The following is a 16,690-nucleotide window of genomic DNA, read 5'->3' as shown; positions in this document are numbered from 1 at the left end:
TCTTCTTTTTCTTTTCTTCCTGTCTAGAATGTAAGCTCCATGAAGGCAGGGAGTTTTGTCTGTTTTGTTCACTCTTGAACACCCAACACTGTTTGGGTTAAAGAACAGATGGATGGATGGATGGGTGAAAGAACAGATGGATGGATGGATGGATGGATGGATGGGCAGATGGATGGATAGATGCATGGATGCATGCATGGTTGGATGGATGTTTGGATGGACAGATGGATGGATGGGTGGATGGATGGATGCATGCATGGTTGGATGGATGTTTGGATGGACAGATGGATGCGTGGTCGGGTGGATGGATGCATGCATGGTTGGATGGATGTTTGGATGGACAGATGGATGCATGGATGCGTGGTCGGGTGGATGGATGCATGCATGCATGGTTGGATGGTTGAACAGATGGATGCATGGATGGGTACATGGATGAATGCTAAGTGAAAGTCTTCATCTTTAACCTAAGGAACAATGGGAAGTCATGGAATTTTTTCCAGTGGGAGAGGAATGTGATCAAGGCCGGCTTCAGGAAGTTTTATGTTGTGGAATTCTGTACGATATTGGAAACATGAGAAATTGGCCACAGCGAAGCCAGTTAATAGGTATTGCAATGGCAGAAGCTGCCTGACATGGTGTGCTGAGAGTGCAAAGTGGAGGGTGGTACAGAGAATCCACAGAACTCTCCATGGACCTCCAGGTGGGGCACTTAGAAGAGGAAGACATCCAAGATGCCCTAGACGGTCCAACCAGAGGGGCTGAGAGAACAGAGATGGGGAAATGAGCTAGGACACCAGAAGGCACTGCGCTAGGTGGGCGTGGTTCTGTAGTTCCATGGAGCAAGCCTGCAATCTGCGATCCAAAGACCAGGGTGAGTCCTGACTCTCCTTAACAAAGTGTGCCCTTCTGGACCTCAGCATCCTTAGAGGTGAAAGAGGAAATAGAAACGCCACAGCCACCAGTTGTGTTTCAGGCTCTGTGCCAGGCACTCTGCCGACATCACATTGTTTGATCCCACCACAGCTCTGAATTCGATATTAACCCGGTTTACAAGCTGAGGACAAGGACACGTCCTTAGTTAATAACATCTTTTAGACTGGGAAATGATATGGAGTGTCAGAGTGAGCCCCTGGGTTTTTCTATTGTAGAGTAACTTGGGCTGGAAGAACAAAGCTCCCCGTGCTAGAAATGCTACAAATATAAAGTAACAGTGGGACAGTTCCATTATCTCAGAAGCTAAAAACTCGCCTAAACCACAAGTGCCATTAGCATTCAAGATAAGTGCTCTTTAAAATGACACCTTTTATCCGAGGCAGGTGTGTCATTCCCTCCACACCACCCTTCCCCACCCCTCCGGCTTTTGCAGATTGCCTCATTCTTTGCCCTGCTGTGGTTTGCGCATCCAAGCCCAAACTCAGTTTCCCTTTCTGGTGGTTTTGTAGCAAGTTTCCCCAGGGGCACATTCTTGGCATAGTCGTAAACTCCTTGGGGTTTTTAAGGACTTGCTGAGGTCATCCTAACTTTGCCTGAGGAATGCTGTAATGGGATTGGGGAAATTCAACAGAAACCTCAATTTTTCCTCACTGAAAATAGAAAATTTCTTGGTGAAATATGTTCTAACTGCATATGGAGCCAGAGGAGGCAAGTGTAAGGTAAAGAGACTCATTTAGAATTTTTATGGTATGAATGGAAGAAATGCAAAACAGCTAAAGCTTTCAGGTGGCTAAAGCATTTCATTTCTTCTTTAACTTCTGGTGTCAGTGTTACTATTTTAAGTGCAAGTCTTAGCATGCTTTTCAAGAGCTCTAATGAGACATTAGGCACTGCTGTCTTCAAATCACTTATATCCGACTAGCAAACACTTGTACTTGTCTCCCAAATGACAAGCGATATAATGTAGGAAAGTCCACTCGCTAAATACTTGTTCTGGAACAATTTTTATCCTCCGTGGGGAAAATCACTATTTACAGTGTAATTCTTTTGCACAGGATGTTTAGAAATCCCAGTTCACGTATAATAGACATGCAGTCAAAAAACAGACATTCCTAAGGAGAGCTGTCAGATTAGCAGAGGAAGGGGAACCGAGATGAGTTTGCAGCAGTGTTGCTCTGGGTACAAGGACAGGTGTCTGTCCCCTTGGCCAGCCACACTCACACAGTAGCCAAGGAAGCCTGTGCTGTGGCCCCGAGGTGCCCCTCTCCCGGTCCAAGGCCCTGGTCGCTCTGTGACCCAGTGAGTTTTGCCAGAGAGCATTCTTTTCAGCCTCCCTACAGTTGGCCACCATTTTGAGCTCGTCTTCCTGATGTAAAAATGGGAGCACTCAGTTCAGAAGTGGATTCGAATGAGCTCGAAATCAATTCAAAGGCAGGTACAGAATTACACTTTTTTTTTAGGCGTTTTGGGCATCGTGGTGAAAGATCAGTCATTTGTCATCTATTTCTATGAGCAAAGACAGATGAACAATCTTCGGATACCTCACTATTCCTTTTTTGTTGTTTTCATCTGTACAAGGAAACAAAAACTATAAATTTGGGTGAGCAGCAGTACTCTTGTTCATCTGAGGACGAACAAAAATGTTTCAGATCGGCCCACACAACTGATCTGGAACTTCATGTCATGATTAAAAAAAAAAGGGGGGGGGGATTCCTGGGTGGCTCAGTCGGTGAAGCGTCTGCCTTCGGCTCAGGTCATGATCTCGGAGTTCTGGGATCGAGTCCCGTATCCGGCTCCTTGCTCAGGAGGAAGCCTGCTTCTCCCTCTCTCTCTACAGCTCCCCCTGCTTGTGCTGTCTGTCAAATAAATAAAATCTTAAAAAAATAATAAATAAATTTTAAAAAAAGAAGAAAAAGACAGTGAAATTAGCCTCTTCCTCCTCCGATCTCCTTTTAACTCTACTTGCTAAGGTGGACCCCAGGAGAAAGAAAAGGGGTTGGAGCTGGCAGGAGGTGGGGGGGCACCTCAGAGCCCTCCCCAGCCTCTCTGGAGGAGGGGGAGGCAGTTGTGTGTCTCCTCCCTCCCTTTCGTTCCTCCACCAACACCTCCCATAGCCGCACTACTGCCACCGGAGCCTGTGTGTCACGGACCCCCGCAGACCGCGCTGAAAATGCAGCTCACTCAAGCAGACACTCCCCAATGCCAAGCACCGGCTCACGCGACCATTTCCCCTTGATGTTTGATGCAAACCCGTACTATTCACGGTGTTCCAAACTTGTTAGAATATATGCATTGAGATCTTTCCGGGCTGGGGGTGATGGGTAATTTGGCAAAGCAAACACCATAACTGGTGACTTACATAATCCTACGGTTGGCAGCAAGGCAGCGAGCGCTGAAATGAAGCAACGCTCATTCATCCAAGAAGACTTTGCTTTTCCCCTTTTGGAGGGATAAATGCTCTGGTTTGTTTTTTCTCCATTGCATATATTCGTTTTATTATTGGCTGGCTTTAATGATTCTTTGAAGTTAATTTTTATGTGTGAATGGCAACGGTCTGTTTAACTCTTGGAAACTTCCAGAGGAGGTGTCTCTGTGTGCCTCTAGCCTAGAGAATGCTTTTATAAGTAACTGAGGTGCTTTTAGGTGATAATGAAATTGGGGAGATTGGGAAGGACCTGGGACCCAGGCTGCCCTAGGGATCTACACTGGTAAAGTGCTTAGAATTTCAGAGTTGCAGCCTATGGAAAGAACTAGCACCCTGTCATCCCAGTAGCTTCTCTACACCAAAACATTGTACCTGGAAAAGGGGCCAGCTGGACTAGCTTTTCAACGTAGCGTACATTCTTTCCATTTCTTTTCCTTTCCTATTAAAACAACAACAACAACAACAACAACTTTGTCTACATGTCTCAAGGCAAGACAACTGCACGCAATGTTTCTTTTCTCAACTTCAGAGCAGAGATTCTCTAAAATGTTTTTGTATCTTTTTCTGAATCCAGTAGCTGTTAGAAAATGATCAAAGGGTTGCATATTCCTAGTTCCCAAATTACAAATAATAAAGTTTTCCAATGAAAAATCCCAGGATTGCTTGAGGATCTCCTCCCACGTTCCCACTGTGGAATACAAGCGGGAATTGGGACATTCATCCAGTAAAGTTCAATTAGGGGGGAAAAAAGCCATATTTCAAAATGAATTCCACTTTTTTCTTTAAAAACAGAGTTCATTGACCAAGAAAGATTTCAAAATGTCTTCTCTAATACCCCAACACGAAACTTTGAGGTTTTCAGGGAATTACAGGGATCAAACGACTAGTCGAGACTTGGGTTTCCAGGTTTCCGAAGGGCTCGAAACTCCCCTGGAGGCTAATTACTGTTTACTGCTGAGACCTTCCTCATTTTTCTTCTGTAACATTTTCCATCTTAAGAAGGGTCGTCCCATTCAGCTGAGGAGCATGGTGTCTGAGTGGCTGAATGGAATTACTACCAGTGGAAACTATGCTGCAAGAGGGGTTGATAAAGCAGCTGCAAGGCAAACCTTGGCTGTTTTTTCCATCCTCCCCAAGCAAAGTTAATTAGCATAGGGAAAATGACTAAGGTGTTGACGTCACCTCTTTCCAGTAGAAACTTACACTCTGTCTCTGTCTGCCTGAAAGCATGCAGGACTTGACTCAGGAATTTGCTGTCCAAACAGGATGCTCTGGAAGCTGGCCTTTTTTTTTCCCAGGGGGCTGGACTTCGGTGCTTTATAAGGGCCGCCCAGAGAAACGACCTCCAGCCTCTCGGAAGGGAACCTCACTTGGGGCTTGACTGCCTGAGCTGCTAGTCCTCTCACTGTTAAGAAAGCGAGATGCACTTTAGAAACTTTAACTACAGTTTTAGCTCCCTGATTGCCTGTGTGGCAAACAGTGATATCTTCAGCGAAAGTGAAACCAGGGTAAGGCTTCTAATATAATGTGATTTTTGAGAGTTTTCAAAGCATTGTGTTCATTGGGGCTGTTAACTTGAGATATTTGCAGGGGTGTTATGTGGCTGTCTTGTGGGTTTGGGGGTTTTGAAATAAATCCAGAATACTTGGAGCTTTATCAGTCGAAAGCTGTTGCCTGAGGAATGAACTGCGAAAGAATTTTTAAAGCTGTCAATATTGGAAAACATCCAGGTCCCTTGACCAACTAGTAATGCAACTAGTTTTAACAGGGTGTTTTTCATTCTGTATAGGTTGTAAGTCAACTTCTGGAGGGAAGCTTTTTCTGACAGTGAATGGAGCGTTTCACTTTGACATCTAGAGATCAGAATAATTTCATTTTATCTTAGGAAGTAAATATCATAAAGATGTGTGTATGTTTGTAGTAATTATGAAGGCCTGTCTTCAAGTTTTCGGATTTCTTCAGCTAGGGAAAATGAGGCTGTAGCAAGTGGTAAAACTGGATAAATAACTTAAGTGGGGGTAAGTGTACCTCCCGGGAAGCAGCTCTCATTGGTGGTAATTAGTATAATTAGTAATTTTAATTAGTATGCTTTTCTTCTTCATTTGATTAAGATGTAGGGTTTCCATCAGTAGCTACCCAGCTGTCTCATTGATCTGGAGCAGTACTGGATATGAATGAATTCTGTGTGTTCTGTTTGGGGATGGTATTTCATGTGATGTGCTTTATACTCAATGCTACATTGGAGCCTGTGAAGGTTTCGTGTTGTTGTTATTGTCGTTTAATCAAATTTAACTCCATAATTGCATACGATGCTTGTGAGCCAGGACTGGGCTCTTTGAACTAGATATCAGAGCACATTCTATGTATGAAAGCACTACAAAATCTATGTATTTCGTATTAGCCTTATGTGAGTCAAAATCAATATTTATGTAATTAATTACAGAGAGATGCTATCCAACAACTGTAATAACCAGATACCGGTTATGAAAACAAATAAGATTATTTTATAGGAGAATGGTGTCGCAGTAATATGGATTCAACAGATACCGTGTCTTCTCTTGCGTTCTGCTCCTGAGCCTCGACTTGTATTCTAAAAATATTCCTGAAAGTCCTCTCTCCCTAAATTCTGAATCATAACTTCAAAACTAAGCAGTTGGTCACAATGCCTATTGATGAGGTCATGCAGAATTCCAAATTTATGCCCGTACGCTGTGCCAGAAACTTGCCGGTCCTCATGCTCCGGAGAGGTGGGGAGAGAGTCACGTGCCCAGACGAACTCCTCCGCCAAGCATCAGCCATGCATTGTTCTCATTCTTTGCCTCTGCAAAACCCCTCAGAAATGTTCAAGAACTAAAGCCATGGAATTCACTCACAAGTGCGTGAGCTCTTCCCACCCACCCACCCCCACCCCCACCAACCTGCTCAGGGGAGTCAGGCTGACCACTGGCCCCACAGGCTCGAACACACGTCCTGTCCTGCCTGTGGGGTGGCTTGTACCCGGACATCCCATTCCCTCACCTCCCTAGCGCCGAATATTCTTGAAAATGCTCTCCTCTCTTAACACGCCACTCTCTCGTCACCCCTCTACAGAAACTGTGCTTTCCATAGGTTTCTGAGGTACCCACCTCCCCTTCTGCATGGATCCCCTTTCTGCCCCCACTGGACCCTCAGCCAGCCCTTTCTGCTTTTCACAGAGTTCCCACAACCTGTCCTCCGTGTTCAGTCTGGAAAAAAAGACTCAGAAAGCATGACCACTCAAAATCCATATAATCTTTCTGGAAGTTTCGACTGGCTGTCAAGTTCCTCTCTGGTTGGAGCCCTGGGGCCCTGCATGGCCTCCCAGCTCCCCTCACGCCCTCCTGCTGATGCCCTCTCCCCCTCCTGGACCCAGCCCAGGAGGGGGCTCTCCAAAAGAGCTTTTCCCAGAAGGCTGATGAGCTCCCTCCTGAATGGAAGCCTAACACCCTTGAACTTGGGCATTTCCATTCTAAGAGCTCATGCTGTTTCATAATGTCAGTAGCCTTTATAGTGCTCTTCACGAGAGCTAGAAACGTACATGTATTAAAGGCAGCATGCAGAAATGGCTCCATTTGCAGTACATTAATTTTTAAACCAGTATTCTTTTAGACAGTTAAAAAGTAACAGACCACGTGGGAAAACAATAGAAGGATTTCTTCTTAGACCTCTTCCTTTACCCTAAGAAATGCAAGGTTTCTTATTAACTTTGTTGTTTCCCAGTGCAATAGATTTTTTTTTTCTGGGGCGCCTGGGTGGCTCAGTTGGTTAATTGTCTGCCTTCGGCTCAGGTCATGATCCCAGTGTCCTGGAATTGAGCCCCACATCCTTTGGCTCCCTGCTCAGCAGGGAGCCTGCTTCTCCCTCTCCCTCTGCCTGCCACTCTGCCTACTCATGCTCTATATCTCTCTTTCAAATAAATAGATAAAATCTGTAAAAAAAAAAAATTACTTTTTTCAAATGAGCTCCAGTGTTCTTAAGCCCTAAAGAAATAGCTCATGCCCACAGCAACTTCCCAAACTGAGCAGTGGGATCAGAGTTCACGAGGCTGGGGAAGGTCGTTGGGTGTTAGGAACTGTCCTTTTCTACTTGAAGAAGACTTTCTGTGGCTGTAAGAGGTGCTTAAGTATTGGTACTTGTTCTGCTGATTAAATGAATGTAATAAATCATACATTCTTACTTTCTTCTAAAATCACCTGTCTTAGAATTAAAAGGGCAGAAGGAGCAAATCTTCCTCAGAGAGGAAAGGCTGGCTCTCTGCCTCCTTTAAGAAAGAGGTTGGGTGTTCTCGAAATGAGACTAGTTCACTTCCTTAAGAGGGAATGTAACGGAGTCGTCGAGACTCCTACACAGGTATGTTCTAACTCCTTTTATTTTTGTTGTTACTTTTCAGGCCAAATTTGAATCCCTCTTTAGGACATACGACAAGGATATCACCTTTCAGTATTTTAAGAGCTTCAAACGAGTCCGAATAAACTTCAGCAACCCCTTATCTGCAGCAGATGCCAGGCTCCATCTGCATAAGACTGAATTTCTCGGAAAGGAAATGAAATTATATTTTGCCCAGGTGAGTTGAATCCACTGACACGCATGCTTCTCCCTCTCCCCCTTTTTAAAAGTAGCTTATACATTGATTATGCTGTACATTGACTTATTTTCTGCATATATATGTGGACCGCAATATTGGAATTACAAAGTATATCCTGTTCCATACCCTCCCTTCATGCATCATTATTCGTGATCATTTTACTGCCACATGAAAATGTTTAAAAAGATCATTGTATGAAATATTACTCATTCATCAGAAAGGATGTATACTTACCATTTACATCAACATGGATGGAACTGGAGGGGATTATGCTGAGCGAAATCAGTCAATCAGAGAAAGACAGTTACACAGTTTCACTCATACGTGGAATATAAGAAACAGCACAGAGGATCACAGGGGAAGGGAGGGAAGAGTGCATGGGAAGTCAGCAGAGAGGGAGACAAACCATGAGAGACTCTTAACTCTAGGAAACAAACCGAGGGTTTCTGGAGGGGAGGAGGGTGGGGGTATGGGGTAACTGGGTGATAGGGATTAAGGAGGGCACGTGATGTGATGAGCGCTGGGTGTTACATGCAACTGATAAATTACTGAACTCTACCCCTGAAACTAGTGATGTACTGTATGTTGGCTAATTGAATTTAAATTTTTAAAAAAGATCATTATAATAGGCACATAATATTGTGCCATACAGGTATTTCAGACATACTTAGCCGGTCTGTACTGTCAGACATGTGTATTGTTCCCCAGTTTTCACTGTCATAGGTGACGCTGCCACAGTCATGGGTCTACACCCTTTTTAAAGTGTGTTTATTTTGTCATTTCAACGATAAAAGCGATACAAGTTGACTCACGCAATCCAAGTACAACACAAAAGTCCCTAAAGTTAAATAGATAATTTCTCCACTCTCCTTCCAAAGCCTTCCCCCTGATGTAACCACCTTTGAAAATCTAGTGTGAATCCTTACACACGGTCTCCTTCACACGTACAAAGACACGAACACAGTGTAGGTCATTTTCTTGCACAGAACAATGGAGTTACTACCGCCTTCTCCTTTACTTAGCAGGGTGTGATGGACAATCTCCCCAGTCAGTATGAACCTTATGTGTTGATTTAAAGCTCTAAGAATTCATTTTGAGAAAGGCAAAGTTCATACTCTGCATTTGCAGTGCCTCGCCTATCTTAACTGGCAGCGTGTACTTGAAAGCAAGCGATCTCAGAAATGGCCCCTGACCTTGGTTTGAGTAACACTGGGAGAACCTTTCCGGCTCCTTCAGAAAGGTGGTCAGTCAAGTGCAAGGTTGTGGGCATGACTACTCTAGCACTCTAAGGTTTGTGCAGCGGGTTTCCAGGAATTTGCTCCGGGGTTTAGGGCTAATGACATCTTCCAGATGGAGAGCAGACCTGAGAGGGTCCCCACTCCATTCACGTTCTCGGCTGCACCGAGCTCCGGCAGTCTGCAAGTGTGGACATGCCCTTGGGCACAGGGCTGCCAGGCCTGGCTTGAAAGGGGAAAATGAGTTGACCAGACAGGTAGCTAACCCTAAGAAATCCTCCCGGTAGCAGGAGTCCCAGCCCCGGACACTCACGAAGGGCTGTGCATCGGGTTTGCTTTTTCTCTGGCTCGCCATCCTTCCAGCTCTCCCCCCTTCCCCCTCCCTCCAGCCTTCAGTGATAGGTGACCCATCAAGGCAGCTCACCAAGTTCTGTATGATGATGTAACAGGGATCTGCCAGGTTAGCAGTGGAAGGGGAAGGAACTTCTCCGATGCTGCTTCCTGGTTAGAGGGGGGCCCCACTGGGGCTCTGAGCTCCCCAGGCCGGCAAAGGAGCAGACTCCTCATGGGAAGAAGGACGGCTTGCTGGCCCCTCAGTGTAAATTAGAGCTGGGATGCCCTGCCCCCTGGTGGCGTGTGGGAGGCACAGGTCTTGGCCTTGGACCCAGAGTTGTGAACACACTCCTTTCTGCATTTGATCACGCTCCGGACCATTACTTAGGCCTTCCACAACTTTCTTCTGATTACGAAAGTAAATGGATGCTCCTTGTGAAAACTAAAATACAAAGAAAACCCAAACTGGTAAGACTTTGATGTGACACCTTTCTGGACGGCCCGGTAGCCACGCTAGGACTTCGAAGCCCAAACTAGCGTCATGGGTTATTGTTTCATATTATTACTTTTTTTTAAACTTCCTGGAAGGTGGACCTTTTTTCCCTTCCTTGCTTCTGGCATCTGCTTTGGAAGCCCAGAGGGAGGGAATTGCAGGGTACCACTGGGTGGGCGGGAGTCCTGGGTCCCCGTCCCCGCATTGGCCCCTGAGAAACTCTATCATCTTCGAGCTGTTGTTTAGCCTTCTGGAGCTCCCGTTATGCCCTGTGATAGGAGAGCTGGAAGAAATGGATTCTGAGATGCTTCTGGCCTCAGCAATAGTACTTTATTTTTTTCCATTTCTAGTAAAACGGTACTAATTTGCCATCGGTCTGGGTCAGTGGGAATTACTTGTGTGCCTGTGGGTCCCTGTCCTGGGAGGGGGCTGCAGTCAGGTGGGCACCATAACCTGTCACCTTTTCCGCCGAGACCTTGTCACGAGCCGTCCTTGAACGGCAGGCGTTCCACTGCCCGGACGTGGGCTCTTCCTTTGTCCCCAGTCCTCCGCAAGCTGTCACTAAGTGCTGTTGCATCACGTGGCTTCTTTCCTCCCGAAACATCCACCGTGTTTCTCTCTCTCCTCAGACTTTACACATAGGAAGCTCCCACCTGGCTCCCCCAAATCCAGACAAGCAGTTTCTGATCTCTCCTCCCGCCTCGCCGCCAGTTGGCTGGAAACAAGTGGAAGATGCCACTCCCGTCATAAATTACGATCTGTTATACGCTATCTCCAAGCTGGGGCCAGGTAAGCTGTGCTCTGGGGTGGGGGCAGGGAAAGAGATGGGGAGAACTGGTGCTCGAGGGCCAAGACTGAGACGCGCACCTGCCCTCAGGGAGCAGCCAGAGCCTGGTGGCCCCTTTCAACTGTCCTTCGATGGATGCGAGCGTGTTTGGGAACTTTTTCTATTTGCGTTCGTCTGTGTCCATAACTCAGGTTGTTGGGAGCCTGCGTGCCTGCCTCTGGCCTTAGCCAGTCGTGGGGACCAAGCACTGTGACCCCTCACGGCCGGCATCACATGAACCCTTCCTGTCACCCACTGAGCACAGCCTGTGTGGGCAGATCCAGACCCGGGCCCCAGGCCTGTCACCCCAGAACGAGCGATTGGACTTGGAAAGGGAAAACGGACCATGCCACTCTTTAGAAATTTCATATTTTTTTTTAAAGATTTTATTTATTTGACAGAGATAGAGACAGCCAGCGAGAGAGGGAACACAAGCAGGGGGAGTGGGAGAGGAAGAAGCAGGCTCACAGCAGAAGAGCCTGATGTGGGGCTCGATCCCATAACGCCGGGATCACGCCCTGAGCCGAAGGCAGACGCTTAACCGCTGTGCCACCCAGGCGCCCCAGAAATTTCATTTTTAGTCAAGGTGGTTTCGTCCATTGATCTCTTTCTGACCTGCCCTTGTGAATGTTCAAGAGAACCACAGAGCATAGTGAAGAAAGAGCCCCCATCGTGCGTGCCCCCTCTTGGCCCCATTGGGGTGCTCACATCTTTTCAAATGCAGAGAAAGAAGAGGTTCCAGTCCTGATGGCTTGGAAGGTGTGAGTATTCAGAGTGATAACAGATACTCTGGTCTCAGCCTCCTTCTCCCTACAATGGGTATTACCCGGTAGAGTTAACGAGCCCTAGATGAGGCTGTGTAGAAAGCACCTCGAAGGTGCCTGGCCCACAGGCAGTGCCCAATACATGATTTCTGGAAACCATAAAATGTGGGTGGTTCCTGTCCTACCTGCTAGGGTTTGGGTGAGGGACATGAAGTGGTTCAAGGCCACCCTCCTGCCCTAACCATAGAACAAACATCGCAAACGCTGAGACCGCCAGCTCCTCATTTCTCCTTGACCGGCAATCTGGTGATGTTCCTTTCGACGGAGGGTTTTATTTCTTGGACCATCAGCAGTTTCATGTTGAAAAGATCACATTTCTGAACGCACCGCCCCAGTGGAAGTTCTCCCTGAGGGAGCGAGCAAGAATCACATTACTTCCTGGGAATGGTGGCGTGAAGGTCAAGATGGCCAGTCTGAGGAAGCGGGCCTCCTCCCCGAAGCTCCTGGCGCGGGCGCGTCAGCAGAGCTGAGGAGTGGAGTCCGCGGGGATGCTGGAGAAGAGAAGAAATGGGGCCTTCATCTGGAAGAGGTGACCAACTGCTCCAGATGCAAGAAGTGCAGCTAAAGGCAAGTCTTCACACTCCAGAATCTACCACGCCTTCAGAGAAGGCTGATTTGAGAAGCCTTTGCAGAAACTAGACATAATAAAATCCATTCACCCCCAGTTTACTGCACAGGGAGCTGGACCAGCATTTCCTATTTGGCCGTGCGTTGCAGCCAACAAGATTGCAAAGATTTTGCAAAGATGGTCCTACGATGGATCGTGGCCAATTGGTAGATAAGGATCCTGACCCACGTGATCTTGTGACCCTCCACCTGCATTTCCTCCGGGAGAGAGAGCTGAGACTCGCTCACCTTTCCAAAAGCGATTGCACTGACATTCCTGGTAGAGAAACAACAACTATCTTTTTTATGAGAAAAAGTGCCTTCTGGGTTCAGAGTCCCCAGAGTAGCGTGAGGCTGGAAGGTCTGGACTCCGGGCTGAAGAAGAGCACCCAGAACTTGGAGAAAAACCCACCCTTGTACCCCTGGGAGGGGTGGAGTAAGAAGCAAACCATCCCCCCACCTGTTTAAATCCTAGCATTCTGCTGCACCCAGCTTCCCACCAGTAATGATCCGTGCTCTGTGTGTAAACGAGTAAAACTAGCTGACACTTACCAGGCCTGTGACCCGGGCGCCAGGACCTAAGAACTAGGCTTGCACCGAGGTAATCGGCTCAGCGAGGTCAGGGCCTTCGTTACCCCATTTTACAGAGGAGGAAATGGCAGTTCACAGGGATGGGAAGGAGTGCGCCCGCGGGCTCCGAGTACTGAGCGGTGGGGCCCCCAGCCCACATGTGGCCACCTCTCCCTCAGCGCTGAAGAGGCAGCCAGAGCAGCGCCACAGATGGCTTTGCAGTTACGGAAGACACATCATCCCACCCCTGCCTCGCCAGAGGGACCTGAGCTGGGCTGAACTTGGTCATACTCAGGCAGACCTAGACATGCAGGGCGACACTCCTGCCTCCCGGGGCTGCAGGTTGTCCTGTGAAAGGGCTGCTGTGGTCACACGTGTTTTGGGAGCACCCGGTTCAAACCAGCCATAGTTACATCCTCACGCGGGGCCCCCCTGGTGCCTCCTGTCTCAGGTGCGTGCTGCCTCCTGGGGAGCCTCGAGAGGGAGGCTCGCCATGTCCCTTCCTAACGTGTTTTATTCATGCATTGTCTTCTCCTGAATGCGCACTGTGCAAGGAGTCGTCTGGGAATTTTAGGAGGCCTGGTGAACATGCTAAGTGTGATTAAAAATACACTCCTTGGGGCACCTGCGTGGCTCAGTCGGTTAGGTGTCTGACTCCTGACTTTGGCCCAAGTCTCAGGATCTGAGATTGAGCCCCGCGTTGGGCTCCATGCTGGGCATGGAGCCTGCTTGGGATTCTCTCTCTCCCTCTCCCTCTGCCCCTACCTCCCATTTAAATAAATAAATGAGTAAATACATAGATAAATAAATTAATTAAATAAACTCCTTCTATATACCTCGATTCAGTGTTTGAAAGCAGAATAATATATAATGGTGATTTTATATATATGTGTGTGTGTATATATAGCTTATTACATTTACATTTAAATTTCGATATTATATTTCTAGATATAAATTTTTTTCTGCTAGAGCCACCAAAGGAGTACCAATCCAGAGCATAGCTGGCTGTGTCCCTCCATCCCCACTGAACGTCCAGAGAAGCCTGGCTGCGCCTTCCCCTCCATGCTTTTCCATGCGCTCTTGCTTTTTGGCCCTCCCACCCTTGCCTGAGTGACCTGCATCTCTCTTCCTTCCCTAGGGGAAAAGTATGAATTGCACGCGGCGACCGACACCACACCGAGCGTGGTGGTGCACGTCTGTGAGAGCGATCAGGAGAACGAAGAAGACGACGAGATGGAACGAATGAAGAGACCCAAACCAAAAATCATCCAGACCCGAAGGCCGGAGTACACGCCTCTGCACTTAAGCTGAACAGGCGGCCGGGGGGCAGAAGTATTCCGAATCACACTCGCGGGGAGAATCTTGTACTGTGGAAGTGGCCGCTCACGACCTGGGAGGTGGCAGCCGTGACCGGCGTGGCAGGAATGCCAGTTCACGTTGCTCAGAAGAGAATCCAGGCTCCGCCCCCTGGTTCTGACGCTCCGCCTCCTCCAGTGTCCTGGGCTCCCGGGAATGTCCTGGGCCAGGCACTGAGCTCGAGGTGATCGCACAAGGACATTTGGGCCCGTCTCCATGAAAACTGATAACGATAGTGTTTAGTACTTGTTCTTTTCTGGTAGTTTCTGTGTTTGTCAAGGGCAGCTTCGTCCCCGGGTGTGGGGAGAGCCTTCTGTTTCTGACCAGCCTGCGGGGTCGGCTCTCTCTGCTGGAGCCACCAAGTGGTGCAGAAACGTCCTGAGAACGAGAACAACGCAATGTGGGATTTGTAGTGTTTCATTTTTTACCCCCTCATGTTCTAACGTTTGTGCATGTATATTACTGATTTTCAGAACTAACCTTTGTTCGTGTATAGAGTTACGCCATTGTTGTTTTGCATCTTTTGGGAAGACGGGAAAGCGTTTGGAAAAAATGTCACCTTTCCAGATTCCTGACTGTCTTTGCAACAGCACTCACACGGGGCATCCCACCTGGAACACATCCAGCCCGCGTCCTGTCCAATGCCACATCTACCTTGTGCTTTGGCAAAAGAAGTCGATCTGAAATTCCTGTGTCAAGTTTCACTTTATAAAATTCAGAGAACAGCAGTTTCACTGCCAACTTTTAGTGGGTGAGAAATTTTAGTTTAGGACTTTTGGGTCAGACATTGGTTCCATTTCTTTCTTTACATCGTGGTTTATACACATGAATCATAGCCCCCCCCCCAAAAAAACCTTTTGGGGGAGCGGTTGGTTGAGATAGTTGATTTTTTTTTTTTACCCCACTGAAACGTCAATATAAACCTGTAAATAAAGCTGATAGCATATATTCATACCTGTTGTACACTGGGGTGAAAAATACGGCAGTGAAGGATTAGTGTCAGAATATTACCCTACCCGTGACTTGTATGTTGTAGAAAACGCTGGTAAATGTTGGACGGGACTTGAACTCCTAGCATGTGACGTGGTTAGTACGTGTGTGGCGGAACGGAAGAGATACAGTGCCTTTCCCCATTAATTCCTGATGGAGTCGTTACACTCGCTTAGTCTGTAATTTTTTTTTCTCCTAGCTGTAATGTGTGTGTCTGGTAAAGAGGTATTCTATTTTGGCCTTACAATACCATAGCAAAATTGGTCGTTTTGAAATACCTAATGCCAAGTAACAGTGCATATGCTTTGGAAATTTGGAAGGTGGTTTCCTTTAAGAAGCAAATACATTTGATTGTTCCCATCAAGAAACTGAATGTTCTCAGACCCCTGTTTACAGTACGTGGTGAGGTGGGGGGCAGGTGAGGGAGAGACCATTGCATAGCTGTTCCAATGTTCCTGGTTAAGTGCTTTTAAACTGGAGAGGCTAACCTCAAAATATTTTTTTTTAACTGCAGTCTCTAATAAATCAGCACAATATGGAAAGGTTCATCTTTGTGCCCTTTTCTTTCTGACGATCAGTCTTTGAACCCTGCAGTCTCAAAAGGACACATTCCTTCCTCAGTGTCTGTGTAGAAACTCCTTGTTCTTTGCTCTGGTTCACAGAGGGATTGACCACACGAACTGGACACCACTTAGTAAAGGGGAAAATAGCCAAAACTGAGATCGAGGGGTCTGAGTATTTGCTTTGTGGAGGGAGGTGATACTCTGGCAAGAAGCCTACTCACCAAAAAAACCAGCAGCTCCACTACACAACAACGTTTTGACTGTTAATTTGAAGAGTTGTCTTTCCTGTTAGAAAAGATGTCCATGAAGATACTGAATTACAAAGGCCGGTTACGTTGGAAAGTGTGTCTCTGAGGCTTCTGTTTGAATCTCAAGCAGCCTTTTCCCTGGAGCCCTGCTGGCACGTGGTGGCGAGCGTCCTGCCTGGGCCAGCCCGCGAAAGCCGAAACAAACCAGGGTTTCTTCTTGCAAAGGACATTAATCTCGATCAAGATTAACATGAGGCATTTTTCCGTGAAAATTCACATGCTCTTCTTTTTTTTCTCTTACGAAGAGCCTCATCCTGTCACGTCCAGGAGAATTTCCGTATCTTAAACCCGTACGTGTTTGAGGGTTAAACGTGGGAGATTCCGCTTTTCGATCCGGTGGCCAAGTCTGATTATCGAGCAGATTCACTAATTGAGCACCTGGCGAGGGAGGGGGCTGTCCTCGATCATCACGTTGAGAAGCGAGGAGCCCACTGGGGAGCACAGGTGAATTACACGGTGTGCCGGCCCAGGATCCTTTCTCATCAATAACCCTGGGATAAAAATGTGCTGTCCGGGGGCGCCTGGGTGGCTCAGTCGTTAAGCGTCTGCCTTCGGCTCAGGGCGTGATCCCAGAGTCCTGAAATGGAGCCCCACATCAGGCTCCTCCGCTAGGAGCTTGCTTTTT

The 16,690-nt window shown here is 47.3% G+C and overlaps 1 protein-coding gene across 2 annotated transcripts in view; it reads left to right on the top strand.

The window, feature by feature from the left end:
* The window catches only part of RCAN1 (regulator of calcineurin 1), a 103,143-nt gene extending 87,403 nt beyond the window's left edge, over positions 1-15,740 (top strand). The window contains exons 1-4 of one of the 2 annotated variants that reach the window (XM_026509021.4): positions 4,695-4,866; positions 7,767-7,940; positions 10,652-10,811; positions 13,987-15,740. In XM_026509021.4, coding sequence (XP_026364806.1) covers positions 4,780-4,866; positions 7,767-7,940; positions 10,652-10,811; positions 13,987-14,159 — 594 coding nt within the window. In that variant the 5' untranslated portion in view covers positions 4,695-4,779 and the 3' untranslated portion in view covers positions 14,160-15,740. Of the gene's footprint in view, positions 1-4,694; positions 4,867-7,766; positions 7,941-10,651; positions 10,812-13,986 lie in introns of those variants that run through there. The other variant, XM_026508961.4, reaches the window with a different exon arrangement.
* The last annotated feature ends 950 nt before the right edge of the window (positions 15,741-16,690 follow it).

The sequence above is a fragment of the Ursus arctos genome, unplaced genomic scaffold (assembly GCF_023065955.2).
Source record: "Ursus arctos isolate Adak ecotype North America unplaced genomic scaffold, UrsArc2.0 scaffold_4, whole genome shotgun sequence".
NCBI lineage: Eukaryota > Metazoa > Chordata > Mammalia > Carnivora > Ursidae > Ursus > Ursus arctos.
Note: the sequence above shows the minus strand (reverse complement) of the source record. Positions and strands in the feature narration are given on the sequence as shown.